The sequence below is a fragment of the Hippichthys cyanospilos genome, chromosome 14 (genome assembly GCF_059441005.1).
Source record: "Hippichthys cyanospilos isolate Australia breed blue-spotted pipefish chromosome 14, RoL_Hcya_1.0, whole genome shotgun sequence".
Classification (NCBI taxonomy): Eukaryota; Metazoa; Chordata; class Actinopteri; order Syngnathiformes; family Syngnathidae; genus Hippichthys; species Hippichthys cyanospilos.
In genome coordinates this window covers 373,686-399,372 of record NC_142382.1, presented here as the reverse complement: position 1 = coordinate 399,372, position 25,687 = coordinate 373,686, and the positions used below count along the sequence as shown (strand labels likewise).

At 61.9% G+C, this 25,687-nt stretch overlaps 4 protein-coding genes across 7 annotated transcripts; 3 read left to right on the top strand and 1 right to left on the bottom strand.

Annotated features, from left to right (window-relative positions):
- Positions 1-219: 219 nt before the first annotated feature.
- Positions 220-4,004, top strand: LOC148412334 (amino acid transporter heavy chain SLC3A2-like). 2 transcript variants are annotated; one of them, XM_088432712.1, is made up of 9 exons: positions 220-470; positions 561-981; positions 1,125-1,315; positions 1,488-1,661; positions 2,155-2,252; positions 2,336-2,478; positions 2,754-3,063; positions 3,183-3,302; positions 3,611-4,004. In XM_088432712.1, the coding sequence occupies exons 1-9, from the start codon at positions 356-358 to the stop codon at positions 3,962-3,964; spliced, it is 1,926 nt and encodes a 641-aa protein (XP_088288838.1). In that variant the 5' UTR covers positions 220-355; the 3' UTR covers positions 3,965-4,004. The 2 variants fall into 2 exon arrangements, with proteins under 2 accessions (XP_088288838.1, XP_088288837.1); XM_088432711.1 differs by having other exon boundaries at positions 220-981.
- A 543-nt stretch (positions 4,005-4,547) lies between these two features.
- mdga2a (MAM domain containing glycosylphosphatidylinositol anchor 2a) lies at positions 4,548-17,635 on the top strand. The gene is made up of 16 exons (XM_088432336.1): positions 4,548-5,145; positions 7,890-8,029; positions 9,363-9,537; positions 9,616-9,812; positions 9,927-10,059; positions 10,130-10,402; positions 11,480-11,809; positions 11,875-12,231; positions 12,616-12,888; positions 14,427-14,753; positions 14,856-14,876; positions 15,192-15,347; positions 16,017-16,160; positions 16,245-16,369; positions 16,493-16,592; positions 17,094-17,635. The coding sequence occupies exons 1-16, from the start codon at positions 4,995-4,997 to the stop codon at positions 17,186-17,188; spliced, it is 2,997 nt and encodes a 998-aa protein (XP_088288462.1). The 5' UTR covers positions 4,548-4,994; the 3' UTR covers positions 17,189-17,635.
- Positions 17,636-17,784: 149 nt separating this feature from the next.
- On the top strand, positions 17,785-25,651 carry LOC148412331 (SUN domain-containing protein 3-like). Of its 3 annotated transcripts, XM_088432338.1 has the most exons (9): positions 17,785-18,902; positions 19,323-19,413; positions 20,022-20,200; positions 20,734-20,786; positions 20,848-20,998; positions 21,259-21,371; positions 21,443-21,616; positions 21,687-21,776; positions 22,442-25,651. In XM_088432338.1, the coding sequence occupies exons 2-9, from the start codon at positions 19,325-19,327 to the stop codon at positions 22,553-22,555; spliced, it is 963 nt and encodes a 320-aa protein (XP_088288464.1). In that variant the 5' UTR covers positions 17,785-18,902; positions 19,323-19,324; the 3' UTR covers positions 22,556-25,651. The 3 variants fall into 3 exon arrangements, with proteins under 3 accessions (XP_088288464.1, XP_088288463.1, XP_088288465.1); XM_088432337.1 differs by lacking the exon at positions 17,785-18,902 and having other exon boundaries at positions 18,915-19,421; XM_088432339.1 differs by lacking the exon at positions 17,785-18,902 and having other exon boundaries at positions 19,180-19,413.
- On the bottom strand, positions 24,176-25,276 carry hikeshi (heat shock protein nuclear import factor hikeshi). Its single transcript, XM_088432341.1, has one exon. It carries the CDS (start codon positions 24,900-24,902, stop codon positions 24,288-24,290), a length of 615 nt encoding a protein of 204 aa, XP_088288467.1. The 5' UTR covers positions 24,903-25,276; the 3' UTR covers positions 24,176-24,287.
- Positions 25,652-25,687: the final 36 nt, after the last annotated feature.

Below are 25,687 nucleotides of genomic sequence, written 5' to 3'. Positions count from 1 at the left end.
GGATTTTGATTCCAACGCGCAGTGCCTTTCTTATTACTGTCATTCTCGAGTACTTTCCCGGGACATACTTAATGATCGCCGGTCGCTCGAGCTCAGTTTGCGGACGTCCCACTGGATGAGCCGCATTTGGAACGACGAATCCATATTTGCGGCTACGTTGCTGAGAGTAACGCAATAGTAGCGTCGCGCCTTCCGCTTCCAATACAGTGATACTTGAACGTAACGAATGACTTTGGGATGACGGTAATAAGTCGCGCTTTACGGTTTTGACCAACACTGACCATTTTCCAAGAGACTGACCGCGTCTTCGAGTTGACAGCAAAAAAAAAAAAAAAAGAAAACACCTTGCTAAACGATGCCTTCGCGGCGACGCGGAAATGTGAGGCCTGATCATTTCAAGCGCTTTTCTTTGCCCTCTTCTCGAACGCGAACATTACCGCCGCTGGAGAAACCTCAATGGCGACGCGCAGGTCAACTTCATGCGGCGATTCGAACGCCGAAAGCAAGTGGAGCGTTTGACGGACAAGTTCCGTCTCTTGACGCTCGCTCTTTTCCGACAGACGCGAACGCGGCGCTCCCCGCTTCTCCTCATCCTCGTCGTCGCCGTCGTCCGGAGGACACCGCCATTGTCTCGACCCGTCCCCTCGCCTTGGTCTTTTCTCCCCGAAGAATGGAGCAGAAGGAAGAGCGGAGCCCGAACCGGGATCCGCAGGATGCGGCGAGCGAGGCGGAGGACGCTCCGGCGAAGTCGCGCGACGAGGCCGCGGATGCTGATGCGACGGAGGCCGACGTGAGCGAGACGCTTCTGGACGCGGACAGAGAACGGGAGCGGAGCCTCGAGGAGAAGCCGGCCGCCGACGGCGAGACGGGAGACGCCGAGGCGGCGGAGAAGAACGGCTGCGTCAAGGTGGAGATGGAGCGGGAGGACAAATTCGCCGGGCTCAACAAGGAGGAGCTGCTTCGAGTGGCGGGCACGCCCGGGTGAGCAAGCAGTGAAAAAGCAGGCGAGGCGCGAGCTTCGTCAGCACTGACGGACCGACGAATGACGGGATTGCTTGAAAAAAAACGGCCGCCCAAAAAATTGCGTTAAAGTTTGGGGGGTTTTTTGTGTTTTTTTTTTGCAGATGGGTGCGCACGCGCTGGGCCCTGCTGGTTCTGTTCTGGCTGGGCTGGCTGGGCACACTGGCGGGCGCCGTCCTGCTCATCCTGCAGGCGCCGCGCTGCCGGGACCTCCCCGCCACCCACTGGTGGAACCACGGGGCGCTCTACAGCATCCCCAGCGTGCACGCCTTCACCCCCGCCGGGGACATCAAAGGTGAGCGAGACATGCGCCGCCATATCGGATGCGGCGAAGCGGCCGCGTCCCTTCTCGTGCCGCTCCAAGCGCAAAGACGCACATGAAACTGGAAGGGATATTTTCCCCATATTGTTTTACCTGCCGCGGTAGCATTCCGTACGCAAATCTGACGTCGCTGTGCGCGTGCCAGGCGTGCGGCAGAAATTGGACGCCTTGTCCCGGCTGAAAATCAAAGGCTTGGTCATGGGGCCGATCCACGTGGCCCCGCCCGACGACGCCGCCGCGCTCAGCTTTCAGGAGATCGCGCCCGACGCCGGCAGTCTGGAACACTTCAAGGAGCTTCTGCGCGTCGCGCACAGGAAGGGTGAGCGCGCGCGCACCGCCGCCAAAAATGCCGCAAAATTAGCATCGCTCTTTTTCCAGCGCACTAATGAGCGCACTGATTGAACGTGAGCGTTGGAAAACAACAACAGGCCCTTACTCGGCAACAAACGTGGCGTCGTACCGGCACGGATACCGCTTGGAACGCCTTCAGTGTTACCGGACGTGAGTGCTCTTCCGCCACCCGGTGGTCGAGACGTGCACAGCGAAAGGAGCAGCACGCGCAGCACCCGAAAAAAAACATTTGATTTAATCAGGGCAGCGCAGTGGAAGACTGCTCAGCGTCGCGGGCGGAGGCCGTGGGTTCGAGTCCGGCGCCGGGAGTTTGCGCGTTCCGCTTTTGAAAAATAGCAATGATATCTTTCGTTCCGGGCAGAATATTACAATACCGTTTGTGTATTTTTTGGAAGTGGGGGGGGGGGCATTTGATTGACAAGGGAGTGTTTCGTGCAAACGTGTCGCCAATACGTTCGCAGGCATGTTCGTGGTTCTGGATCTGACTCCAAACTACCGCGGCTCCAGCGGTTCCTGGTTCTCCAACGCCAGCGTGACGGCGGTGGCCGAGAAGCTGAAGGCGAGCTCCCGTATCGGCGGCGCCCGGGAGCGGAACTAAAGTCGGGCCCGCGCCTGACACTTTTTGTGGCCGCGCGTCCCCAGTCGGCGTTGGTGTTCTGGTTCAGCGAGGGCGTGGACGGCGTTCGGCTGGCGGACGTGGAGTACGCGGCGGACGCCGTGCCGTCTCTGTGGGCCGACATCCGGGCCATCGTCCGCAACGGGACCGAGCGGAGCCCCGTCAGGAGGTCAGAGTGACGCCGGCGAGCCGTCTCAGCAAGTGTTATTTCAAGCGCGACCCGAGGCCGCGCCGCCGAAAATGAGCGCTCGTGCCATCCAGCGCGTACGCGGGGTCGGAAATCCTTCGGACCGCTCCCGGGTCGGTACCGAAGGCTCTCGCGCCCGAAAATCGCGAGGCCGGCCGCCTCAGATGGGTCCGAACGCGGCCAAGAAGTCGTCGCGCCCGGGGCGGGAAACGGACGCGAGGCGAGACCAAAACCCGACCGGTCTCTGCCGGCGGCAGGCTTCTGATGGGCGCGAGCCAGCGGCGCTCGGCGGCGGCCGTGTCCGCCCTGCTGTCGTCCACCGGCGTGGACCTGCTGACGTCCGGGGTGCTCCTGGACAGAAACGCGTCGCGGCTGGCCCGTTCCGTGCTGGACTTGTACGAGGCCCACTCTCCCATGCGGCTGGCCTGGAACTTGGGGGGGCGGGGCCAGGGTCACCTGGCCTCGCTGGTGGGCCCGGAGCTGGTGGCGCTTTACCAGCTGCTGCTCTTCACGCTGCCCGGGACGCCCGTGCTCCAGTACGGCGACGAGATAGGCCTGACGGACCGGGTGAGCGCCGTCGGTCCCGGAGCCTCTGGTCGCCAGCTAACGCCGCTCGCCTCGCCGCTTCTGGCGGACGACCCATCCCGTTCCGTTTGACTGCAATTGTTTTTTTGCGTGTTTTGAAGGGGGCCCCGTTTCCCAGAATGATTTGGGACTCGCCCGAGGAGGAGGAGGAGCAGGAGCAGGAGCAGGAGCAGGAGCAGGAGCAGGAGCAGGAGCAGGAGCAGCTTAACGCAACCGCCAAGGTAAACGGCGAGCGACGACCATTTGGCGAACTCAACGAATCGCGTTTTTCAAGAGAGCGAAATACATCAAGGACGTGAATTTCCAGATACTTGCGCTCGAAACGGATACCCGCCGTAAGTACGTACGGGCTCTCCCAAAAAACGAGACGATGCCGTAAGTCCCCGGCATCGGATGAGTTCAGCCGCTCGAACGGACGGTGTTATCGAAGAGTAACAATCGGCCCCGACCGCGGATCAAGACGACGAGGGCCACGACGGCGCGGCCCGCCGAGACGACCGTAACGCGTTGTCCCCCTCCCCCCCAACAGGAGGACGCGGGCCGGCGCGCCTCCTTGCGCGCGCTGGCGAGCCGGCTGAGCGCGGCGCGCAGCAAGGAGCGCTCGCTGCTGATGGGCGACCTGCTGCCCGTGGCCAACCGGTCGTCGGCGCTGGCCTACGTGCGGCGCTGGGACCAGAACGTCCGCTTCCTGGCCGCCTTCAACTGGGCGTCCGCCGAGGCCCGGCTGGAGCCCCGGCGCGGGGCCCTCCCGCCGCTGGCCGAGGTGGTCCTGGCCACCCCCGGCGCCGGGGACGCCCCGGCTCCGGGCGCTCGCGTGAACCCCGCCGACCTGCGCCTGGGCGCCGGACGAGCCGTGCTGCTCAAGTTTCCCTACGCCGGCTAGAAACGAAAGAAATCCCAAATAAATGTGACGTCAAAGTGCACCTTTTGTCCGCCTTCATTGGGGGGAATCTGTTGGCCCGGCGCCCCTGCGGCCGACGCGAGGAGATCCGCACCCTTGGTTGGTCGCCGGTCCGCGAACCCCGACAAACGACGTGGCAGTTGTGTCCCGGGACGCAAATAGGCAATCGGTGATTGGTCAAGGTTCTTCCAGCCCAGCAAAGTTCCCGTTGGAAACCGAACAATGGACCGGTCGCCCAAAACTGGTCGCGGGTCAGCGTTTGCGTCCGCTTTGCTTCCCCCCGACAAGTTCCATCCCATCATGTAATACCAGTATGAACCGCAGGAGGGCAGAAGCCTCGGTAGGGCTGCTTTACTGTATTACAATAGCGAATAGCAAGTTAGCCGTCTTGCCACCATTTCCATCGTGGGGGGGGGGGGGGGGGGGGGATTTTCCGCCGCCGGTCGACAGGAAATGACATCGCAACGGCTCGCCCGTTTTCGGGATTCCTCTTGTACTTTTGGCGCGCCGTTTGCATCCGGTCGCTTGCCCGAGCGAGAACGAGCGTTTTATTTTGAAAGTCCAACCAGGAAGCGGACCGGCGGCGGCCGATTCTCTCTCGCTGACGTACGCGTGACCGGCACAACCCACCAGCGGCGGGCAGCGCCGAGCGAGCGAGCGGGCGAGCGAGCGAGCGAACGAGCGAGCGGGCGCGCGAGTCCATCCTCGGGCCGCCGCGACGAGACCGGAGCCCGCCCCGAGGGGGTTCGGCGCGCGGGAGCTGACGCGGTGCTTCGCGCGCCCACAGGCGGCGGGGGCGCGACGGCTTCCCGGGAAGACGGCACCTTTTTAGCCCGCCGCAAGCGCGCGCAATGTCAGAAGCAAGGAGAGCCGCCTGAAGCGCCCCCGGACCGGACCGGACCGGACCGCACCGCACCGCACCGGAGCGGCCTCCTGCGGGCCCGCTGCGGGATGAGCGTCCGGCCGGCGCGACGCTCGCGCTGGGGCCGCGTCGGCTCGGCGTGAGAATCGAATGAGACGCCGACCCTGGGCACGACGAGGAGGCCGGAGAGACGAGATCTTCCCGTCCCGGGGGGGGGAGGATGTGAAGATGGGCCCGCTGGTGGCGCTCGTGTGGCTGTTGAGCGGCTTCGTGCAGGGCGTGCACGCGCAGGGCGTGTACGGTAAGCGCGCGCGCACACGCACACACACGTCGCCCCGCATGATTGACAGCGTTCGCGCGCGCCACAACGGGTCGACCTGCTGCCGCCCCCCCCTCCTGACGTCATCACCCACGCTCACGTGACGACACACCGCGGGCGGGAAACACCTGTCAAGGTCACCTGCCAGCTGCGCTTCCGGCGCGAGGTCATGTGACCCACGCGGATTACTTGTCATCTTACATCACTGGCGCGCGCGCGCGCGAGCGCGGGTTGGGATTAGGCGCCAACATCTGCGCCGACGCCGACGGTCGCACATGTTGGCCCTAGTCATCGTCAAACGGCCGAGAAGAGACGCCGGCGTCTTGAGATGTGAATTGATTTCCTTGCGCGAACACGCTCGCGCCTCAAGGTGCTCGGAACGCAATCCTTCTCGTCCTATTGAAACGTACGCAAATGGGAAATATCCCCTCCGGCCCCCCGAAACTTCCCAAATGAGACATTTTGTCCTCGCCCGGTAGTGCGGCGTGTAAAAAATCGTCCGTTGGAATGCCCATATCCTCCTTTTCCCCGTTTGCGTCGCCCTTGAAAATGATGGCCGAAAGGTCTCGCTCGCCCGACCTCCTCGCTCATAGGCGCGGAAGTCCGGTCCCGGACCGCCGTGCGCGCTTTGCTCTCGCAAAACGCACCCCATCAGCGAGCTCGGGGAAAGCCGGAAAATGATCCCGATCAGGACGAGAGAGGGTGGGAAAGCATGCGGCCCTCCGGGACCGGACTTTGACCCCATCTGACGCGCATCCTTAATGTTGAAAGAAGGCCCAAATGAAGGCGAGTGTGCCGTCACCGTGTTTGAAAGTATTCGCAAATATCCTTTGAGTGGATTTGTCAAATGTAGGCTAAAATGCTAAAAGCACAGCCTTTTTCCCGCACCGCGGCGGGAAATATTCGATTGCGCGCGCGACATGGCGGGAAAAAACGCAATCAGAACATTACAGCCGTGACGGTAATCGACAAGAACGATGTTCGCCGGGCGTTTGAATGAATGGCTAAAGTGTCGGTGCGTCTCGTACGCAATAAGGCGGAAAATAGCGGAATTTGACCCGCTAATCGCGCTTCCCTTCTGACAAATTCTCCGTTCGCGCCTTTTCCATTCATCCTTCGGTCCCCCGGCGGCGCCGCGACGTACGCGGGAGAGCGCGCGGACGCCCGCCCGCCAATGGGGCGACGGCGGCTATTTTTGTCCGGCCCACTGACTGACTGCGGCGTCCTCGCCCCACAAATAGAAAAAGGCGAAAGGGGGGCCGGCGGTCTTATGTAACGCCGCCGCAGCCAAAGGCCCGAAAAAGCCTCAAACGGCCAAGCCGGGACCAGCGCGCACACGCTCGCACATTCACGTCAAAACGCATCCGCGACGTAGCGAGCGCGTCCTTAGCGCTTTAGCGCTGACATCACACAGGAGGCACTTTGCGTGACCTCAAACTAAATTCACACGCTCTACTAACGCAGCATTAAAATACGACTTGAAAATGATTACGGCTGAGCCTTTGAATTTTTGACCTCGCCGTAGTTATTAAACATCCCAAATAGGTGTCTCGCTCTGCGCTCGTCGGCGCCGTCTCAAGGCAAGCGAGTGAATACCATTGGGGTATTTACATGTAAAAAAGCGGCTCTACTTATGAAAGACTCGCCTGACCAAATGACCTCGGAAATAAAAAGACCAACCAAACAAATGAGGTTTTTCTGCCTTTGTGGGGACCTCATGCACTCACTTTTTTGTCGAAGCACGCAAGCTCTGTTGTGGTTCTTAAGGGAATAGGAAATGCGTGACGTCAACGCTATGTCCCCACTACCATAAAAAAACAAAACAAAAAAACTTGCGTGCGTGCGTGCAGGCCTGCATGCGCATTTGATGACATCAGCAGTCAGAGGAGACCAAAAAAAAATAAAAAATCCCCAATCTAAAAATAGATGAAGCAAAGTAGGACATCCTTGCGCAGCCCCTCCCCTACCTGCCTCCTTGCACTTTTGCCGTCATCCTCTTGCTCGTCTTCCTCGCCTTCATTGACGTGACCTCGCAATTTTGGAGCTTTCTCGTTTCTTGGCGTCGCATCCGAGTATCGGCGCGTCCTGGCGCATCGCCGGCCCGAGCTCGGCGCGTGCGCGTGCGCTCATCTTTGTATGCGTGACCATGAATCCGCCCCCTCAAACATCGGGCAGGGTTCTTCAAGGTCAAAAGTTCAAATAAAAACAAAACAGGCGTCGAACGGCCGATTCCTTGAATTTTTGACCTCAGTGATTGACATATCCGAGTCACGCCGCCGCCGTTACGGTTTTATCTTTCTCAATGCTCGATTCTAAATCGTAAACGCAAACGGTAGACGTGCAAGTTGCGGCTCTCCTGGATAGGTAAAAAAAATAATCATCTTTGAAATGTACCGTTGGGTTCAGGCAACCTTGCACATTGAATAAACAACAAACAGGAAAGAAGACAACTGGGTTCCTTTTCTCGCGAGGAGAGCGGACGGGAACCCGACGGTCTGGGATCTCCTCCCTTCTTTTTTACGGCCGCTCGAGACGCGCCGATTCGTCTTCTTCACAACCGACAGTAACGGGAAACGTTCATCCGTACTAATCTACCGATATTCGTATTGCGGAAAACAAATTTGGGATGACCCGTATCCAATCGGTCTCACGTTTCCGCCCAACGCGGCGCAAGATAAATGGAACGGGGATTGCCATCGCCACATTTGTCGGTGCCTCTTTGACAGCGCCGCCTTCGGTTCGCATCGTGCACTCGGGCCAAGCTTGCAACGTGGAGGAGGAGCGGCACAGCGAGCGAGTCTACACCATCAGGGAAGGAGAAACCCTGGAGCTTCTCTGTCTGGTCAGCGGACACCCGCGCCCGCAGGTCGGCACCCAAGCCACTTCCGCCGCTTCCTCTCGGCTCCTTTCTTTCTCCAGCGCCGTCGCTTCCTCTTCGATCGCTCCCTGTTTGCTCCGCCCCTTGGGGCTCTGCCTCTTGGGTCACTTCCTTTTTGTCACCTCCTGGTCGGTCTCTCCCCGTCCGGTCGATTCCTTTTCGTCATTTCTTCTTCAACCGCTCCCTGTTCGCTCACTTCCTGTTCGGGCGCTCCCGTTTAGTCGAGGCGCTTCCCGTTTGCTCACTTCCTGTTCGGTCGCTTCCTTTTTTCAGTTCCCGTTGGATCTCTCCCTGTCTGGCTACCTTCCTTTATTTGTTCGCTTCCTTTTCGTCACTTCGCCGGCTCCCTGTTATGTGGCTTCCCCTTTGCCGCTTCCTGTTCCGTCGCTCCCCTTCTGCTCGCTTCCCTTTTGTCGCTTTCGTCGCTTCCCGTTTACCGCTTCCCGTTCCGTCACTCCCCGTCTGCTCACTTCCCCTTTGCCGCTTCCTGTTCGACCTCTCCCCGTTATGTCACTTCCCCTTTGCCGCTTCCTGTTCAACCTCTCCCCGTTATGTGGCTTCCCCTTTACCGCTTCCTGTTACGTCGCTTCCCGTTTACCGCTTCCTGTTCCGTCGCTCCCCTTCTGCTCGCTTCCCTTTTGTCGCTTTCGTCGCTTCCCGTTTACCGCTTCCCGTTCCGTCACTCCCCGTCTGCTCACTTCCCCTTTGCCGCTTCCTGTTCGACCTCTCCCCGTTATGTCACCTCCCCTTTACCGCTTCCTGTTATGTCGCTTCCTGTTTACCGCTTCCTGTTCCGTCACTCCCCGTCTGCTCACTTCCCTTTTGCCGCTTCCCGTTTACCTCTCCCCGTTATGTCACTTCCCCTTTGCCGCTTCCTGTTCAACCTCTCCCCGTTATGTCGCTTCCCCTTTACCGCTTCCTGTTCCGTCGCTTCCCGTTTACCGCTTCCTGTTCCGTCACTCCCCGTCTGCTCACTTCCCTTTTGCCGCTTCCCGTTTACCTCTCCCCGTTATGTCACTTCCCCTTTGCCGCTTCCTGTTCAACCTCTCCCTGTTATGTGGCTTCCCCTTTACCGCTTCCTGTTCCGTCGCTCCCCGTCTCCTCACTTCCCTTTTGTCGCTTCCCGTTTACCTCTCCCCGTTATGCCGCTTCCCCTTTGCCGCTTCCTGTTCCGTCACTCCCCGTCTGCTCACTTCCCGTTGGCTGACTTCAGCCCTTCCTATTCAAGCGGCACGCGTCGAAGCGCTTCGTCCGTTCAAGCCGGTCGGGTCGGGCCCCTTCCCGTCCGCTCACCCGCCGCCCGCTTCCCGTCGGGCTCCAGGTGCGCTGGACCAAAACGGCGGGCGGCAGTTGGGAGCGGCAAAGCGAGGCCTGGGCGCGCAACGACACCTTAAAGATCGAAAGCATCGGGCGCCACCAGGGGGGGCGCTACTACTGCAAGGCCGACAACGGCATGGGGACCCCCGCCATCCGCTCCATACGAGTGGACGTATACTGTGAGGCCCGGCCCGGAGCGCTGGCGCCTCGGGCTTTGTTTTGCGCCCGTCCCACACGCGGCGCCTTCCCGTCCGCAGTCCTGGACCAGCCGGTGATCACGGTGCACCAAAGCGTGGGCGAGGCCAAGGAGCTGTTCTACTTTGAGCGCACGGTCTTCCTGCGCTGCGTGGCCACCTCCAACCCGCCCGTGCACTACACCTGGAGGAGGGGTCGGCAGGTCCTGTCGCAGGGGGCCGACGCCGGCGTGGACATCTACGAGCCCTTCTTCACGCAGGTGGCTCCTCCGCCGGCTCCCTCGGGCCCCGCCCGCCGGCTCGCTCGGGCCCCGCCCGCCGGCTCGCTCGGGCCCCGCCCGCCGGCTAGCGTGCTGAGCGCGTGCGTCTTGCAGGGCGAGACCAAGATCCTCAAGTTGAAGAACCTTCGACCCCAGGACTACGCCAACTACACGTGCGTGGCCTCCGTCAGGAACGTGTGCCACATCGCCGACAAGACGGCGCACTTCGGCCTCAGCAACAGGACGGGTGAGCGGGCGCCAGCGGGCGCCAGCGGGCTAGCCAGCCGGTCGCTGACGGCGGGCGTCCGGCGCGGCAGCCCCTCCCTCCGTCAAGCTGCTGCAGGACGACCCCCTGGTGGCGGACCCCGGGGAGACGGTGACGCTGGTGTGCGTGGCGTCCGGCGGCGACCCCCCTCCCGCCCTCCGCTGGCTGCGCCCGGGCGGCGAGGCGCTCCCCAAGAGGAGCGTGGCCAAGGGCGGCACGCTCACCATCCCCGCCGTCGGCGTGGACGACGCCGGCGCCTACAGCTGCCTGGCCGACAACAACGTGGGCAACGTGGCCCGCAAGTCCGCCAGCATCCTGGTCAGAGGTGCCGTCTGCCGAATACCCGCCTCGGTCCCAGATCTTCTTTATTGACGGAGTCTCGTCGGGTCAAATCCGCCTCGTTCGCGCCTTCCCGCGCGGAGTTTCCTTGTTCTCCCCGAGCCCGCGCGGGTTCTCTCCGGGCACTCCGGCTTCCTCCCGCGCTCCAAAACGATGCGCGGCGGGTGTACCGGTCACGCTAAAATGTCCGTCGGGAAGCTTCCGCCCTCTATACAAAAGTTTTGTTCACTAACATAAGCTATACGTGTTAAAATGAGATCTCACACGCGCACAAATATAAACGTATGTATGTATATTCACACACACACACACACACACGTTGCGGTAGTCCAGTCTTGCGTCGGCGAGGCCAGCGCGGGCGTCCTCGTCCGGCCCTTTCTCCGGGAAGGGATCCAGCGAGTCTTGTCACGCCTTATGTAACACAGCTTCACGTGACGCGCACGCCGACACGCGCGCACGGCCGTTTGCCGCTATTTGCGGACACACGCGCAGGCACACAAAAGTCTACACGTGCGGGGTTAGGGTTAGGGTTAGGGTGCGGGTGTACACACACACACGTCGGACCCTAACCCGTCTTCTCCAGTTGTAGGGCAGGCAGTTCTGAGAACCGACATCCGTCGTCCGCCGCGTTCCCTCGGACGCGGGATCGTAAACGTGGCTTTGTTTTGAACTGGAAGCGTAAGTGCTAAAACGGGAAAAAGAAATAGTCCGAGCGCGGACCGGGGGAAAAAAAAAATCGCCCTCTAGTGGTGGCGGAAGCTCGGGCGCAGCTACGCCGACGGGCGGACGATAACGAATTCGCCCGGCTTGAAAAACCGTTGCCCGCCCGGTGACATCGTCATCGGCGTGGCGAGATGGGATGGGCTGGGAAAAACGGTGCGCAGCTCCGATATTTTCAGGGAGAAAAATACGCAACGCGCCGCCACAATACGTACGATGACGCGCGCGGATATGAAGCCGTCCATTACTGACGCCCACGAGAGCGGTAACGAGATGGCGGAAACGTCACCCGGCTCGCGCCCCCCCGCCGGTCGGTAACTCGGCCCCCGCGTGCCTCCCTCAGGCCTGCGCAAGGCTCGCTTCTGGATCACGCCGGACCCGTACCACGACGACGACCACATCCGGATCGGGCGCGAGGTGAAGATCAGCTGCCAGGTGGAGGCCACGCCCCCCGAGGAGCTGCAATTCGGCTGGCTGAAGAACGGGCGAGCGCTGCGCAGCTCCGAGCGGATGGTCATCACGCACGCGGACGGCGAGGCGTCTCCCGGCGTCACCAACCTGGACATCATCGACCTCAAGTTCACCGACTTCGGCACGTACACCTGCGTGGCCTCGCTCAGGGACGGGGGGAGCCCCGAGATCAGCATCGACGTCAACATCTCCTCCACCACCGGTGAGGCGGGCGGGGGGGGTGGGGGTGGGGACCGGCTTCAGCCCGCTCTGGCCGTGCGCTCGCAGTTCCCCCGGAGCTGACGGTGCCCAGGGGGCGCTCGCGCATCGTGGCGCGCGAGGGCGAGGCGGTGGAGCTGCAGTGCTTGGTGTCCGGCAAGCCCAAGCCCGCCATCTTGTGGTCCCGCGCGGAGGACGGTCCCGCGCCGGCGGCGGGGGCGACGGTCGCCGCGCCGGACGTCGGGGCGCCGGTCGCCGGGGCGCCGCCGCCGGCCGAGGACGGCGCCCAGACGGAGAGCTCGGACGGCATCCTGAGGCTGTCCAACGTGACGCGGGAGATGGGCGGGACCTACCGCTGCCGGACCAGCCGGTACAACGGCTTCAACGTCAAACCCCGCCAGGCGCTCATACAGCTGCTGGTGCATTGTGGGTAACGCGCGGCCACGCGCCCGCTCACCCGACCCGTCCGTCGCCCGCCTTTAAAATCGGACAAACGTCTGGCTTATTCTCCCCCGCGAACGCGTAGCCGTCATTCAAACGAGCAAAATTTGCCCGAAAAACGGGACGGCAAATCTCGAATCGATCGACGCTAATCCGGAAGCTTACGACGGGAGCTCGACGGAAGCTAAAGAAAAAGCCGGCCCGGGACCTCCTTGATTCCCGGCGAGCCGTACCCGGACGAAGCGGCGGTACCGAAGCGCGGCGAATCCGGGCGCGGGCCGGGGAAAGCCCAAACGGGTCGGGCCCCCGGCGGCGCGACAGCTGACGCCCGCTGCTTTTTGCCTTCTGTCTTTTTTTGGGTCCGCGCAGTCCCGCCGGCGGTGGAGCCGGCGCGGTCGGAGGTGCGTCAGGCCCTGGGCCGGGCCTTCTCGCTGACGTGCCGCCTGCTGCGCGCCCAGCCGGCCCGCCCGCTGCGCTACGAGTGGAAGCTGGGCTCCCGCCTGCTGACGGTGGGCCAGTTTGACGAGCGGCGCGACGACGCGCGCTACCAGGTGCGGGCGCTCAACCGCGAAGGCTACGGCGAGTACACGTGCGACATCAGCAACGAGGCCGGAGCCGGGAGATGCACCTTCCTGGTCACCGGTGAGCCCGCTTGGCCCGCTTGGCCCGCTTGGCCCGCTTGGCCCGCTTCGCCCGTTGCGCCAAACGGCCGAGCGCCCCTCCGCCTCGGACCCTGCAAACTTCCGGTTTGGGACTTTGCGAGTCTCCGGCGGGGGCGGGGAGCGCCGGCTCAGCTTTCCAGCGCCGAGGCTCGTTAGCCCGCGACTCACGCGCGCCCCTCTGAAAATATCCGCCGCGGAAGAGCCGACATTTATCCGACAGGCGCGCGCAAATTGATGCTCTTTGATCACTTCCCGCTTGAGGCGTTAAGTGGAGAGAGGATCGGAGCGGAGCGCTGGCTTTTTTCGCCGCGTCTCCAGAGTTAAGCTCCTTGGCGGCTTCTTTCGGGAGAAAGCGCCGCCCGTGCGGGACCGAGGTCGGGACGGGCCGGACGACGGCGGCGACGACGGGAGACGGCCTTTGACACGCGGCGCCAGCGAGGGCGGTCAACGGGCCCGTGACGATCGCGCTTGAAGCGAGGCCGAGGTCATACGCCCACGACGGCGCCGGGCGATGGGCGCGACGAGGCCGGATGAGGCCTTTCGTTTAAGACGAGAGCCACGGGTCGGGTCGGCGGCCGATGGGCGCGATACGGCCGGTCGATTGGCGGTCACGGGGCAGATCGGCCGCCGCGATGCGGGACGGCGGCCGTAAAAGTAGTCGGCGTTCGGGCCGAGTCAAGAACGCCGACCATGCGGGACGCCGCGGCGAACGCGGGATGACGATAACACAATGACGACACGCCGCCCAATTAGTGCAGGATGAGAACGAACGAGGGTCACGATGCGGGAGGGAAGCCCAAATCTCCAAGGATGGCGGCGGACGAGGCTCGCCTCGCGTAAGACCACGGTCGCACCGACGTCAATCAAAAGCTCACTTTTGCCACAGCCGATCAGATGAGAGCTGGCGGTCTAAAGAAAAACGGGACTGGAAGTTGAATGAATCGATTGTGCCGGGGTTTTTTTTGCCCCGACTGCGGCAGTCACCATGGCGACAGCCCATTCAGCCAATCGCCGCGCCTCCTTTCCTCCGGGCTTTAATCCTCGCTCCCCCTCGCGCGCGCGCGTGCGCACTTTCACCGAAAGGCAAAAAGACTCGCAAGGAAGTGCGAAAGCATGACTTCAAACAACTAAAACCGCACGCGCGCACATTTTGTGTCATGTGATGAAGATGAGTAGGGATGCCGGATACCGCTTCTTTTTTTTTCAGAGCGAGCGAAGCCAGCGGAAGAAACCATCGATACTCATATTAAGCAAGCGATACATCCCTGCCCGCTTTGTATTCATTCGGCAAAGCGTCGCGCGCTCCAAGAGGTAACGAGCATGAGCCGGGCCGAGGTCCCGGGGACCGCGTACGCGGAGGGCAACGCACGCTGTTCTAGACGAGAAATGAGCACATAGCAAGCTAATACGGGATCCCCTTCGCGTACGCCAGTTCCTCTTTTCGCCGCTCGGCGGCCAGGCTCGTCCCGGTCTCCTTCGCCGACGGTATCGAACGTCTCGTTCCCACCCCCCCGGCAGGGAAGGCGTACCCGCCCGAGTTCTACTACGACACGCCGGGCGCCCTGTGGCAGAAGCGGGCCCGCACCTACGGCTTCACGCTGCAGTGGACCCAGATGGAGCCCGCCGGCGTGGACCGCATCCTGGCCTACAGGCTGGGCATCCGCCAGGTGGGCCAGGGCCGCTGGTGGGAGCAGGAGATCCCCATGGAGGCGGCCATCCGCAAGGGGGAGCTGCTGAGCCACAACCTGACGGAACTGGTCAAGCCCGAGTCCTACCTGGTCCGCCTGACGCCCATCACGCGCTACGGCGAGGGCGACGCCACCGAGCGCCTCATCGCCTACAGCGGTAGGTACTCCCCGCCCGCTCCGGCGAGGGCCTCGCTTTGCACCTGGCTGACGGCTCTTTCTTTTGTTTCCCGCGCCCGCCCGCCCGCCCGCCCGCCCGCAGCGCCCGTCAATCCGCACCTCAGTGAGTACCATTTCGTGCTACGCGGGCTCCCTCTGGTGGCGAGCCAAGAAAGTTCCGCTTCGACTTTTCATGTACCCTGTAAGGCGGGCGAGTCCAAAGCCGGTCCTCGGGGGCCGCCGCCACGTCCTCCCGCCGCGCCCCATTCAAACGATCGGCTCATCGGCGAGCTGAGCGCAAGCCCTACGACAAACCCGATCGTTTGAATCGGGGACTAAAAAAACGGATTCCATCCTTCGCCTTTGGAAACCGGAGGCCGACGTAGCCATCTGGTTGACCGGCACAAAAAGGGCGCGCTGTGTGTGTGTTTGCGCGCAGGGGAGTTCCAGTGCGCTTTCGAGGACGAGACCTTGTGTCTCTTCTCTCAGGACAAAAGCGACGACTTTGACTGGACGCGCCACAGCGCCGCCTCCCGCGACACCAAGTACACGCCCAACACCGGACCCGGCGCCGACCGGCGCGGATCCAAACAAGGTCACTTGCGTTCGGCCGGCCGACGTCGCTAGCGCCGCCGTCTCGGACCCGAACGGACGGCCGCCGGGTCGGGGCCCGCCGCCGACGTCGAGAACCGGCGGGGTGGGGGACCGGCGGCCGCCGGCCGAGGGCCGCCGTCGGGAGGGAGGCGGATCTTGTTCGTTAGCTCTTTTCGCGCGCGAGAGCATTTTCATGCTTAGCGATGGCGGTCAGCACGCGAACGTCCGCCGCGGGGTTCGGGGATCCCGCCCCGGATCTTGTTTTCTGTCGGAAATGCGGACTTGGCCTCGGTTTGCGTTTTGAGGCTCTTGAGGCTTTTCTTCTTTTTTGCGGGTCTTCCATTCGTTCGGTTTTGTTTCCGGTTTGCGAACTCGGGTTGATTTATTTCTGCAATTTCAAGAGGGCTGGCGCGCGTGCGCGGACGCGATTCGCGGTAAGCGCAGGAAGAAATGCCGACGCGCGACTGAGGCGGATTAAACGCGCGATAACGATACACGCGCTCGAATCCTAGGACGCGACGCGTGTCCGAACCAATAAACGTGCCAATAAACGTGCTGAAAGATGTCACCCGCTTCCGGGAGACGATTGGACAAGGCTTGACCGATCCAAACCGAGTCTCCGCGCTTAGCGAGGGCGACGTCGAGCCAAACGCGCCCGGCGGTTCCGCAGGCTACTACGTGTACATCGAGACGTCCCGGCCCAGGATGGAGGGCGACAAGGCCCGCCTCCTGTCGCCCTCCTTCAACGCGGGCCTCAAAAGCGGCGCCGCCTACTGCCTGGCCTTCTACTACCACATGTACGGCAAGCACATCGGTGAGTTAGCCGCCGCCGCGCCGGGCCGCCCGCCCGCCCGCCCCGCCGGCGTTGGCCTCAACCCGCGCTCCCGTCCGTCCGCAGGCGCCCTCAACGTCTTCCTGCGGCAGAAAGGCGGGGCCGAGGCGGCGCTGTGGAGCCTGAGCGGTAACCAAGGCGACCGATGGCGCCGCGCCGCCGTCGACCTCCACCCCGCCGCCGACTTCCAGGTCCCTTAGTCGCCTCCCTTTCCCCGCGTGAATCCGAGTTTGCTTTTTGGGACTTGAACGTCTTGATGCTGTCGAGGGCGCGACTAAGCCCCCGCGCGCCGCGCCGCGCCGCGCCTCCCTCAGGTGGTGCTGGAGGGGGTGCGCGGCGCCGGCATCGAGGGCGACATCGCCGTCGACGACGTGGCCATCCAGGAGGGCCCGTGCAAAGACCCGCCGTCCAACAGTGAGTGTCGGCCGCCGAGGGCGGGGGGCCGGGCGGGAAGCGCGCTACAGATGAAGGCCGGGGAAAGGCAATGCGCCGCGCCGGTCCGGTGGGGGGGCGGGGAAAGGAGGCTATGGATTAGGGAGCTGAGGCGGGGAGGAAGGAGGGAGGGCGGGGGGAAATGAAGGAACGTAGGAATTGAAATGAAGGGGCTCCGAAAGCGAGGCGGGAAGGGAAGAAGGAAGCCAAGAGCGTGCGAAGGAGGAAGGAAAAATGGAAGGGAATCTGGAAGGGAACGAGGCAGATACGGAAGGAACCCAGGAAAGAAGCGACAGGAAACGGACTCTTAAGGGAGGTAGGCGGGAAGGAAGGCCCAAATGAAGGAGGGCGCGTCGGAAGAGGAATGAAGCAGACGGCGAACACGAGGGAGCGGAAAAGGAGGAGCGGAGGGCCGGCCGGAAGGAAGGAAGCTTTTTCTCCTCATTGTTTTCAATTTGTCGCGGCACGGCATGTGTCTTGCAGACCTGATCTCGCCGGCCCCGCCCCCGCCCCGCCGGCCCGCCTGGTGGCCGCTGGCCGCCGCCCTGAGCTCGACTCTGGTCGGCCGACAGAGGTGACGGCGTCGCCGCGCCCGGCCCCGCCCGGCGCTCGGCTCCCGGCCCGGCCCGGCCCGGCCCCCCGCGTTTTCGCCGCCCCCTCCTCCCGGGTCGACCTGTCGCGTTTGCCGTCAAGCCCGGCGAAACGGCGCGCGGACCGTGCGGAAAGGGCGCGTCTCTGTTGCTCGGGGGCACGTCCGCCGCGAAGCTCAAGTGCCTGGAGACGGAGCGGGAACGGCGGGAACTTCCCAAAGCGGGCGCGGCCGAGGGCCGGCCGCCTTCCCGCCGCCGTAAAGTCCGCGCCGCGGATTTATTTTTTCAAACGAAGCACAACGGAGACGAGCCCCGGAATGGGAGGTCAACCCCCTCTCCCGGCGAGGACCGTTCTTCCCCTCCCTTCGGCATGTTTGACCGACAAAGTGTTGGACGGGAGACAATAAAAAAAACAAACACTTTTGTCAAATTGAAGCCGCGATGTCATCACTGAGTGCCGGCGGGCGGTAGGGAGCTTCTCCCGGTCGCCGCCGCCGCCGGCCGTGGCTCTTTCCTCATGTCTGAATACCGGGATGCATTTGGAGATCCGATTGGATTTTTTTACAATTTGCTGACCAAAAAGAAAAAACTCATCTCGTCCCAAAGCCGAATTTTTCGGATTTCTTTTTAACCTCGGGTCATCCCGGGTACCCCTTTTTGTTGTACTTTTGTTCCAAGAGGTGAGAGAGGACCTCGCGCGGCGGGGAACGGATGGCTCCAGGCCCCGCGGCAGTCGAGCATTTGGCACTTTAGTGCCTAATTACTTTCGTTTCTATTTAACTGTGCAAAATGATCCCGTCGTTTTGTCCCAAAAGCAATTCATTTAGTGCTTCATTACCTCAAGTAACGGATGACCTCGTGTATTTTCTTAGTACCCGCACCCACCGATCCAGCATTTCGCACTTGGGCGCCTCGTATAATCGATGCGTTTCTGCAAATTAATCAATGAATGGATTGGTCGAAGAATGAATCACCCCGAGTCATCAACGACCAGCGCCCACAGGAAAAGAGCGTTTGGTACTTCGATACCCAATCTCATCTTCCGCGAGTACTTAAGGGTAGAAAATATTTCGGATTTCTTGCGTATTTCTACGCGGTCGACCTTCGTGACCGAAAGTTGTGGACCATTAAGCCCCTGAACCGAAGCGACGGACGGATGACTTTACGCCTACGTTTGAAGACTAGCGAGAGGCGCTCGGACTCATCAAAAAGGGGCAAATAAACACGGGTTACTTTGGGATCCAATTGCGATGTATTGCCGTTTCCTTTTTCGATCCGAGTTCTTTTTCCAAACGTCCAAGCGGAAGACGAGATCCACCTGCTTTTCTTTTCCTTTGAGGCCGTTTCAAATGTTGGGGACGGCGAGCTTCCGGCTCGCGCTCTGCCTCTTTCCCCGCGCGGCGTGCGCTCTCTCGCGCGCCTTGAGCCAAAGTGGCGACGTCCCGCGTCACAGGGCCGCGCCGCGACGTCATCGTCGCGCGGCACGTGAGGCGGCGGCGCCGGCGGCCTTTGTGGCGCGCGCGCCACGCACATGAAGCTTCCGCCCGCCTGCGCCGTCAGCGCCGTCAGCGCCGCCGCCGCCGCCGCCGCCGCCGCCGCGCTCCCCTCCCCCCCCCTCCCCCAAGATGGCGGCCCCCCCCGGCTAGGCCACCGGGCCCACCTCCTCACGGGAATTCCACAGGAGAAACCACCAAGTCCAAATGTGAGTAGCGATCTGCCGAGGCTCCATTGGCGACTGGAGCGGGAAGGGGCGGGGCTCCGGAAGACGTCACACCCACCACCGCTCATTGAACAACCACGTACGCGACTTCGAGTAAAAAAAAAAAAAAAAAAGTTGCCCGATTTGCGAGGCCTTCTTGCCCGCCTGTCACGCGTTTAGCCGGTCTTGAAATCGGGGGGAGGGGGGGCCGGTCCAATCTGTTGAAAAGAGAGATTGGGAGCTGAAAATGCCCCCTCCCGAAAAACCAAATGGCCATTTCGGGGGCCATATAAGACGATGTGGCCAAGTTGTCGTTTTGAAGCGCTATTCATATACGGCGCCGTTTCATCGGAGTTTGCCAGCCCTGGCCGTTTCCTCCGTCGCCAAAGAAACGGCGGCCCCCTTACGTCCGCTGTCCGGCAGCCATGATAAGAAAAAGTTCCCGCCTGGAGTCATCGGGCTACTACAGCAGCGACGGACAGCCCGTCATCTCGTACAAGGAGACGCCGTACAGGTAAGCAGGTGTGTTGATGTTTTGCGCGCGATGCAGACCCGGGCCGAGCCGAGCGCCCGCCCGGGCCGTGTTGGATGCGGCAAAGTCGAGCCGCGGGGGGCGAGGGTCCCGTTCCGATCCGCGCCTATCTGTGTAAAGGTCGGGAACCCTCCCCGGGTCAAAGAACGCCACTCGAGTCCAGTCCCCGGGTCAAAGAACGCCACTCGAGTCCAAAGTTGCCTTTTGCAAAAGGAGAAGGCTTTGGGCTCAAGGCGCTCTCCCCGGCTTTTCGATTTCTTTCTCGGCCTCTGCGGGTCAACCGCTCGCGTTTCTTCGCCTCATCCGCTTGCGCGCGCCCGCCGCCAAGAGCGCTCGCCTCCGAGGGAGTCTGTCAAAGGCCGATCGAAGGCTGGCGGCGGCCGACCGTCCACATCTACGGGGCAGAGACGTTTGGGCCGCGCGAGAGCAGAGGCTCCCGTCGTATTAAGGAAGAAATCGGCGCCCGACGGTTTTTAATCACCGAACGGAAGGAAATGAAGGACGGGCGCCGCCGCATCCAATACGGCCGACAGGTCCGGGTAGCGCGGGGACGGGCCGACGGGTCGGTGACGTTCGCCTCGCCCTCGCAGGAAGCTGTGGACTCGGCCCCGCGCTCAGCAGCGCTACCGCAGGGTCGCCACGGACGACGCCAAGCGAGACGCCCCTCTGTCGGACGTCGGGGTGCTCGGACCGCCGCGCAGAAGAAACACGGTGCTACGCCTGGCACGCAATTACCTCGTTCCCGTTTTCATCCCTGTATTCTGGATCCGTGAGTACATGCCACTGAAATTCCGGTCTCGGGGCAAGCTCCTAGTCCGGACGGACGGATATCCCGAGGGCATACCGCCGTCCGGGAAGAAGAATATCCCGAGGGCACACCGCCGTCCGGAAAGAAGAATATCCCGAGGGCATACCGCCGTCCGGAAAGGGGTCGCGTCTCGGGGAGGGGTTTCCCTTGCGCAGAGGGATGCATGGAGTCCGGTCGGAGCTAGGCTTTGGGTCCGGATAGATAGCCAGACTTTTGGATCTCCGGGAAGGCTTGCAGTTGAGAGAGAAGGTTGGGGCGCGACACGGGGAAGGCTTTTTCTAGTCCGGAGAGATGGATCGGCTTCAATCGGAACTAGGCGGGAAGGGAGGCGGTCGCGGTTCGGTGGGACGCCCTCCGTCCGGACAGACGGCCGGCGTATAGGATCTGGCCCCGTCGGCGATCAGGGTCCGGTTCCGGATCAAGGCTGTTCCCGGTCGAAAGCTCGCTCCCCAGGTAAACGCCTATTCCCGCGCTCTTTCGCTTCCTGTCCGCAGTGTGCGAGCCGTACGTTCGCCAGATGACGGGCGGCCCCGCTCCCTCCGACTTGGTACGACCCGCGCGGCGAGCCCTCCCGCCGGCCGCCTCCCTAACCGCCGCCGTCCCGGCAGCTCCCCGGACGCGGCGACGAGCTGTTGGAGGAAGTTTACGATAAGTACAACGAGCTGAAAGCGCTGGTCAGCAGCTACGAGGAGATGATGCGCAAAGAGCGCGGGGCGCCGCCGTGGGCCAGCGTGCCCAACTACGCCCTCCGGTCGGCGGGTGAGTGATTTGGCCCTCCGGTCGCGCCGCGGCCATCCGCCGTCCCGCTTTTGAGGAAATCCCGCGGCGGCCGGGCGTCCGATGAGACGGCCGGGCGTCCGATGAGACGGCCGGGCGTCCGATGAGACGGCCGGGCGTCCGATGAGACGGCCGGGCGTCCGATGAGACGGCCGGGAAGGAGGGAGGCCGGGAAAAAGGCCGCTTTGTCTCAAAGGGGGCCGACGTGAAGCCGCAGCGGCGCGCCTGTTTTTCCCCGCCAGGCGCCAGCGTGTCGTGCACGTCGCCCGCGTACAAGGCCAAGTTGTCCCGGGTGTCCATCCTGGGCCTGGAGTGGAAATTCTGGCAGGCCGTCAAGCCGTGGGTGGTCATCGAGGTAAGGCGCGGCCCGACGGAGGGAGGCGCGGCGGCGGCGGCGGCGGCCGTGACGCTTTCTCCCGCGCCCAGGGCAAGTCGGAGCTGAATCCGGGGAACTGCTGGGCCTTCGCCGGGCAGCGGGGCAACCTGACGGTCAGCCTGTCGCACCCGGTGGCCGTCACCAGCGTGACCCTGGGACACATCCCCAAGAGCGTCTCGCCCTCCGGCGACATCCCGCACGCGCCGAGGGAGTTCTCCGTCTACGTGAGCGCCGCGCCGCGCCGGCTTCGGGCCTCGCCGCGAAGGGGGGACTGACCGCCGCCGGTCCCCGTAGGGTTTGGAGTCTTCCCGGGCCGAGCTGGTGAAACTGGGACGCTTCAAGTACGAGCGCGACGGGCCTATGTTCCAGAACTTCCGGATATTGGTGAGTACGCGGGCAAAAGACGGCGCCAATGCCACTTTCTCAAGCTTTTCGCCCTCGTCCCGGCCCTCCAAAATTTTCCAAGCTTTCCCTGGACCATTTCCTCCCGAGCGGCCTTCCCAAAGTGCCAAAATTCCATCGATCAAACGTACCGTTCGACGATTCCATGCGCGCCATCCAATAATTCCACCTTTCGTTCAAAAAAGCGCGGATTTCCGCTTCTTGAAGGAGCGGCGCTCCGGGGGTGGGCAACTCCAGCCCTCGAGGGCCGGCGTCCTGCATGTTTTCCGGTTTTCTCTCCATTAGCTCATCATCAAACTCTGCTGGAGCTTGAAAATCATTTGAATCAGGTGTGTTTGAGAGAGAAAACAGGAAAACATGCAGGACGCCGGCCGGCCCCCGAGGCCTGGGATGGCCCACCCCGCATGTAACCCCGGAATGGTTACAGGCCTGGAATGGTAATCAACGAAACATCTCTTGACTCAACGACACTTTGCGTTCATCGAACCTTCATTCCGTCGACGACGCTTTCTTTCGGTTCGATCCCGGGGGCGGATTTTCACGTTTTTTCCGTCCCCGGGAAACATTGAAGCGCCCGGACCGAAACGAAACGACGGCGGAACGGTGGGGCTTCCCCGTTTTAACGCAAAGGCGCGCTTGCGCGGCAGGGCAAAGGCGGCGGCGTCAGCACGCAGGTGACGCTGAGCGTGCACAGCAACTGGGGCGACCCCACCTACACCTGCCTCTACAGCTTCAGGGTGCACGGCCGCCTGGCGTCCTGAGATGCCTTCGCTGACCGCGGATGCTACCGCGCCAGACGGCCGCCGACGCGGGCGCCGCCCCGGACGGGGGGCGCCGGCACTTTGGGGTCACCGCCACTTCGGGGTCACCGGCACTTCGGGGTCACCGGCACTTCGGGGTCACCGGCACTTCGGGGTCACCGCCCGCCGGCTCGGGCTGGCCAGCCGCGCCGCACTTTAAATGCCGCACGTGCGATACCGAGTATTTAGGCTTCCACGCCTCTTCGATCGATGCGTCCGGGCCGCGTTTTGGAAGCGGCAAAGCGGGGCCGCTCGTCGCCGCGTTCCGCGTCAAACGAAGGCCGATCCCGCTCCCCGAAGGGGAAAGAAAGCGCCCTGGGCCCATTGCCACGAATTAGCCCTTGAGCTTCATCGCAACGTATTTTGCCTCCGGCATCATTTGCCATATTTAACCCCTGGGGGAACTTTTGACCCGACTCGGGCTTTTTGATGTTTTTGACATCGGAGGAAAGGCATGCAAAAAAAACAAACAAACGGGAGGCTAAAATATTGCAGAGATTTTCAAAGCATGGCGACGTTCAACGTGTCCCCTGTAAACGCTTGCAAACGGGAGGCGCAGAAGTACGCCCTACAGGTGTCAAACGTAGCCCACGTCAGGCTCATTTACTGCCATTCAAAATTGGAAACGCTGCATCGTCCATTTTGGACATTCGGAACCCCCCTGCCCCCTTTGCGAGGATCCTTTCGACGGCGGCTCGCGAACGGGGCGCGATAGAAATGTTGGCCTTGACACTCCGAAACCACCGGGCGGCGCCAGCGGTCAACTTCTGACATTTGCTAGCCTTTCGATGACTTTGACGACTGGCTTAGCCTGGACTCCCATAATGCAAATGTCTTCAAACGTCACAATACATAATAAATACGCCTAAACCCTTTAAATGGACTTTATTGATTGAAGCGGTTAAGATGAATGCATTTCATTCGTTTGCCTTGAGATGGCGCCGGCGTATAGTTGCTGCGCAGAGAACCTGTTTAGCTCATTTTGATACTATATCTGCGGCCATCGAGGCAGCGTTTACAAGACCGTATTCGTTTTGAGCATGTCGTTTTACCGAAAGGGACGATGTGTAAGATTACCGGGTAGAAACGAGTATGAATTTCAAAATCTCGCAAATAAATACGTTCTTGGCGATGGTAGGTCTAGTTATCGCGAAACGATATTCCATGAGGGCGAGGCGGCACCGGCACTCCTCCGTAGGCCGCCGCCGACCGTGATGGCGCCGCCGACCGTGATGGCGCCGCCGACCGTGATGGCGCCGCCGACCGTGATGGCGCCGCCGACCGTGATGGCGCCGCCGACCGTGATGGCGCCGCCTCCCGCCGTCCGGAACGAAAAACGCGTTCGCCCTCGGGTACGTCGCCGGCCGGCCGAGAGTAATGCGATGGCGGCGCGATGCCTTCCATCTCAAACGGCGAGACTTGAGTCATGACCTTGTAACGCGGAGCCGCGTCACTTTGAAGCAACTTGCCCAACACCGCCCGTCCGGCCAAAGGGAAAACTAAACGGATGAGGTGGCGATGAACACCCGCGCCGCGTTCTCGTCAGGTCGCGGTGAAAAATCCCAAGGAGGAAACGGCAACAGCGATCTGGCAAAAGCTGTATTTTTCTGAGGAAAGCCACGAAAACAAGAGTTGTTGTTTTTTGGGCGAAAGAGCGATCGCACCCTAGGGCGAGCCAGGCGAGCGGGGCCCTTCAGCTCTTCCAAAAGTTGGGGTTCTGGCTCAAGCGCCTCTGGAAGTTGTCGTACCACTTGAGGATGCAGCTGGACGGCACGAAGGTCTCGCCGGGGTTGGGCGTCATCTGCGCCTGCGTGACGGCGAACGACGACGCGAAGTTGTACAGGCTCTCCAGCATCTTGTGCGTGAAGAGCCGCAGGCCGTCGGCGGTGGTCGCCTGCGCCCCGGACGCGGGCGTCTGCTGCGCCAGCTGCTCCAGCGGCTCCACGGACACGCCGACCTGCGCCACGGACGGAGCGGCCGAGGCCACGCCGCCGAAGGGGTGCGCGGCGCCCGCCGCGGCGCGCTCCCGGCCCCCCGCCGTCGCCAGGCCCGAGATCTTGAAGATGGCGCTGGGCTTGTCGTTGGCGATGAAGCCGAGCAGCTGCCACGCCGGGCCGCCGCCGGCCGGGTCCGGGAAGGAGAAGTAGACCGCGCCGCCGGCGCCGGCCGGGAAGGCCACGGTGCCCAGCATGAACACCGCCACGTGGTTCACGCTCTCGTAGTCCGGCAGGTTGAAGACGAATTTGTCCGGGGCCACCTGCACCGCGTCGGTCTGCACCAGCCGGCCGGCCACTAGGCAGCCGAACATGGCTCCGCCCGGTGCTCCGGCCCGGCCCGGCCCGGCCCGGCCCGGCCCGGCTTGGCTTGGCTTGGCTTAGCTTAGCTTAGCTTTAGCCGCTGCGATCGATCGCCGACCGCAGTTGGTGTTCCGGATGTAGCTTTATTGGCTGCTGGCTGCGGCGGATCTGGCCGAGCGAATGCCGGCTCGTTGGACTGGGAGGCGAGAGGTAGACCGGGGTGGAAAGTTCCAGAAGCTTCGGGTCGATTGCGCTTCCTGAGTTCCGAGCGGCCACATTAAAAGCCTTTATGATTGACGGCGGTATGGGCGTCGGATACGGGAAACAGATTCTTCTCTCCGTGCTTTTCCAATCGAGTGAACCCAAATGGTTCACTTTTCAACGTTTATTTTCAAACGCACCCGATTTTTCTTTTTCTTTCTTTCTTTCTTTCTTTCTTTCTTTCTTTCTTTCTTTCTTTCTTTCTTTCTTTCTTTCTTTCTTATTTATTTATCGGTTTATAGCCATCTGTCTGTCGTGAAATTGGTGGTTTGTTTTTCCCAATACCTGCATTATTTGTCAAATGTGTGTTTACTTTCTGGAGCAAGTTTGCAAATGCATGTCGTTTTAAGTGACTTATGTATTTATATATGTACAGACACAGTATATATATGTATTATTTATACATTCTAAAAGTGTTGTGCCGTTGTCATTATGACTTTTCTGCATTGGACTCCCCCCAATATAGGGAAGAAAATGCAATAAACGACATGTAACTTTGGTCAGTTTTGTGCAAACGCAACAAGTCAGGCCACAC

Coding starts and splice junctions, on each gene's coding strand:
- LOC148412334 (XM_088432711.1), top strand. CDS start 356: ATGCCTTCGCGGCGACGCGGAAATGTGAGGCCTGATCATTTCAAGCGC. Junction 2,253..2,335: donor CGGTGGCCGAGAAGCTGAAG/GCGAGCTCCCGT, acceptor GCGCGTCCCCAG/TCGGCGTTGGTGTTCTGGTT. Junction 2,479..2,753: donor GAGCGGAGCCCCGTCAGGAG/GTCAGAGTGACG, acceptor TGCCGGCGGCAG/GCTTCTGATGGGCGCGAGCC.
- mdga2a (XM_088432336.1), top strand. CDS start 4,995: ATGAGACGCCGACCCTGGGCACGACGAGGAGGCCGGAGAGACGAGATC. Junction 12,232..12,615: donor CATACAGCTGCTGGTGCATT/GTGGGTAACGCG, acceptor GGGTCCGCGCAG/TCCCGCCGGCGGTGGAGCCG. Junction 14,877..15,191: donor GCCCGTCAATCCGCACCTCA/GTGAGTACCATT, acceptor GTTTGCGCGCAG/GGGAGTTCCAGTGCGCTTTC.
- LOC148412331 (XM_088432337.1), top strand. CDS start 19,147: ATGCCCCCTCCCGAAAAACCAAATGGCCATTTCGGGGGCCATATAAGA. Junction 19,422..20,021: donor GACGCCGTACAGGTAAGCAG/GTGTGTTGATGT, acceptor TCGCCCTCGCAG/GAAGCTGTGGACTCGGCCCC. Junction 20,999..21,258: donor CTACGCCCTCCGGTCGGCGG/GTGAGTGATTTG, acceptor TTTCCCCGCCAG/GCGCCAGCGTGTCGTGCACG.
- hikeshi (XM_088432341.1), bottom strand. CDS start 24,902: ATGTTCGGCTGCCTAGTGGCCGGCCGGCTGGTGCAGACCGACGCGGTG.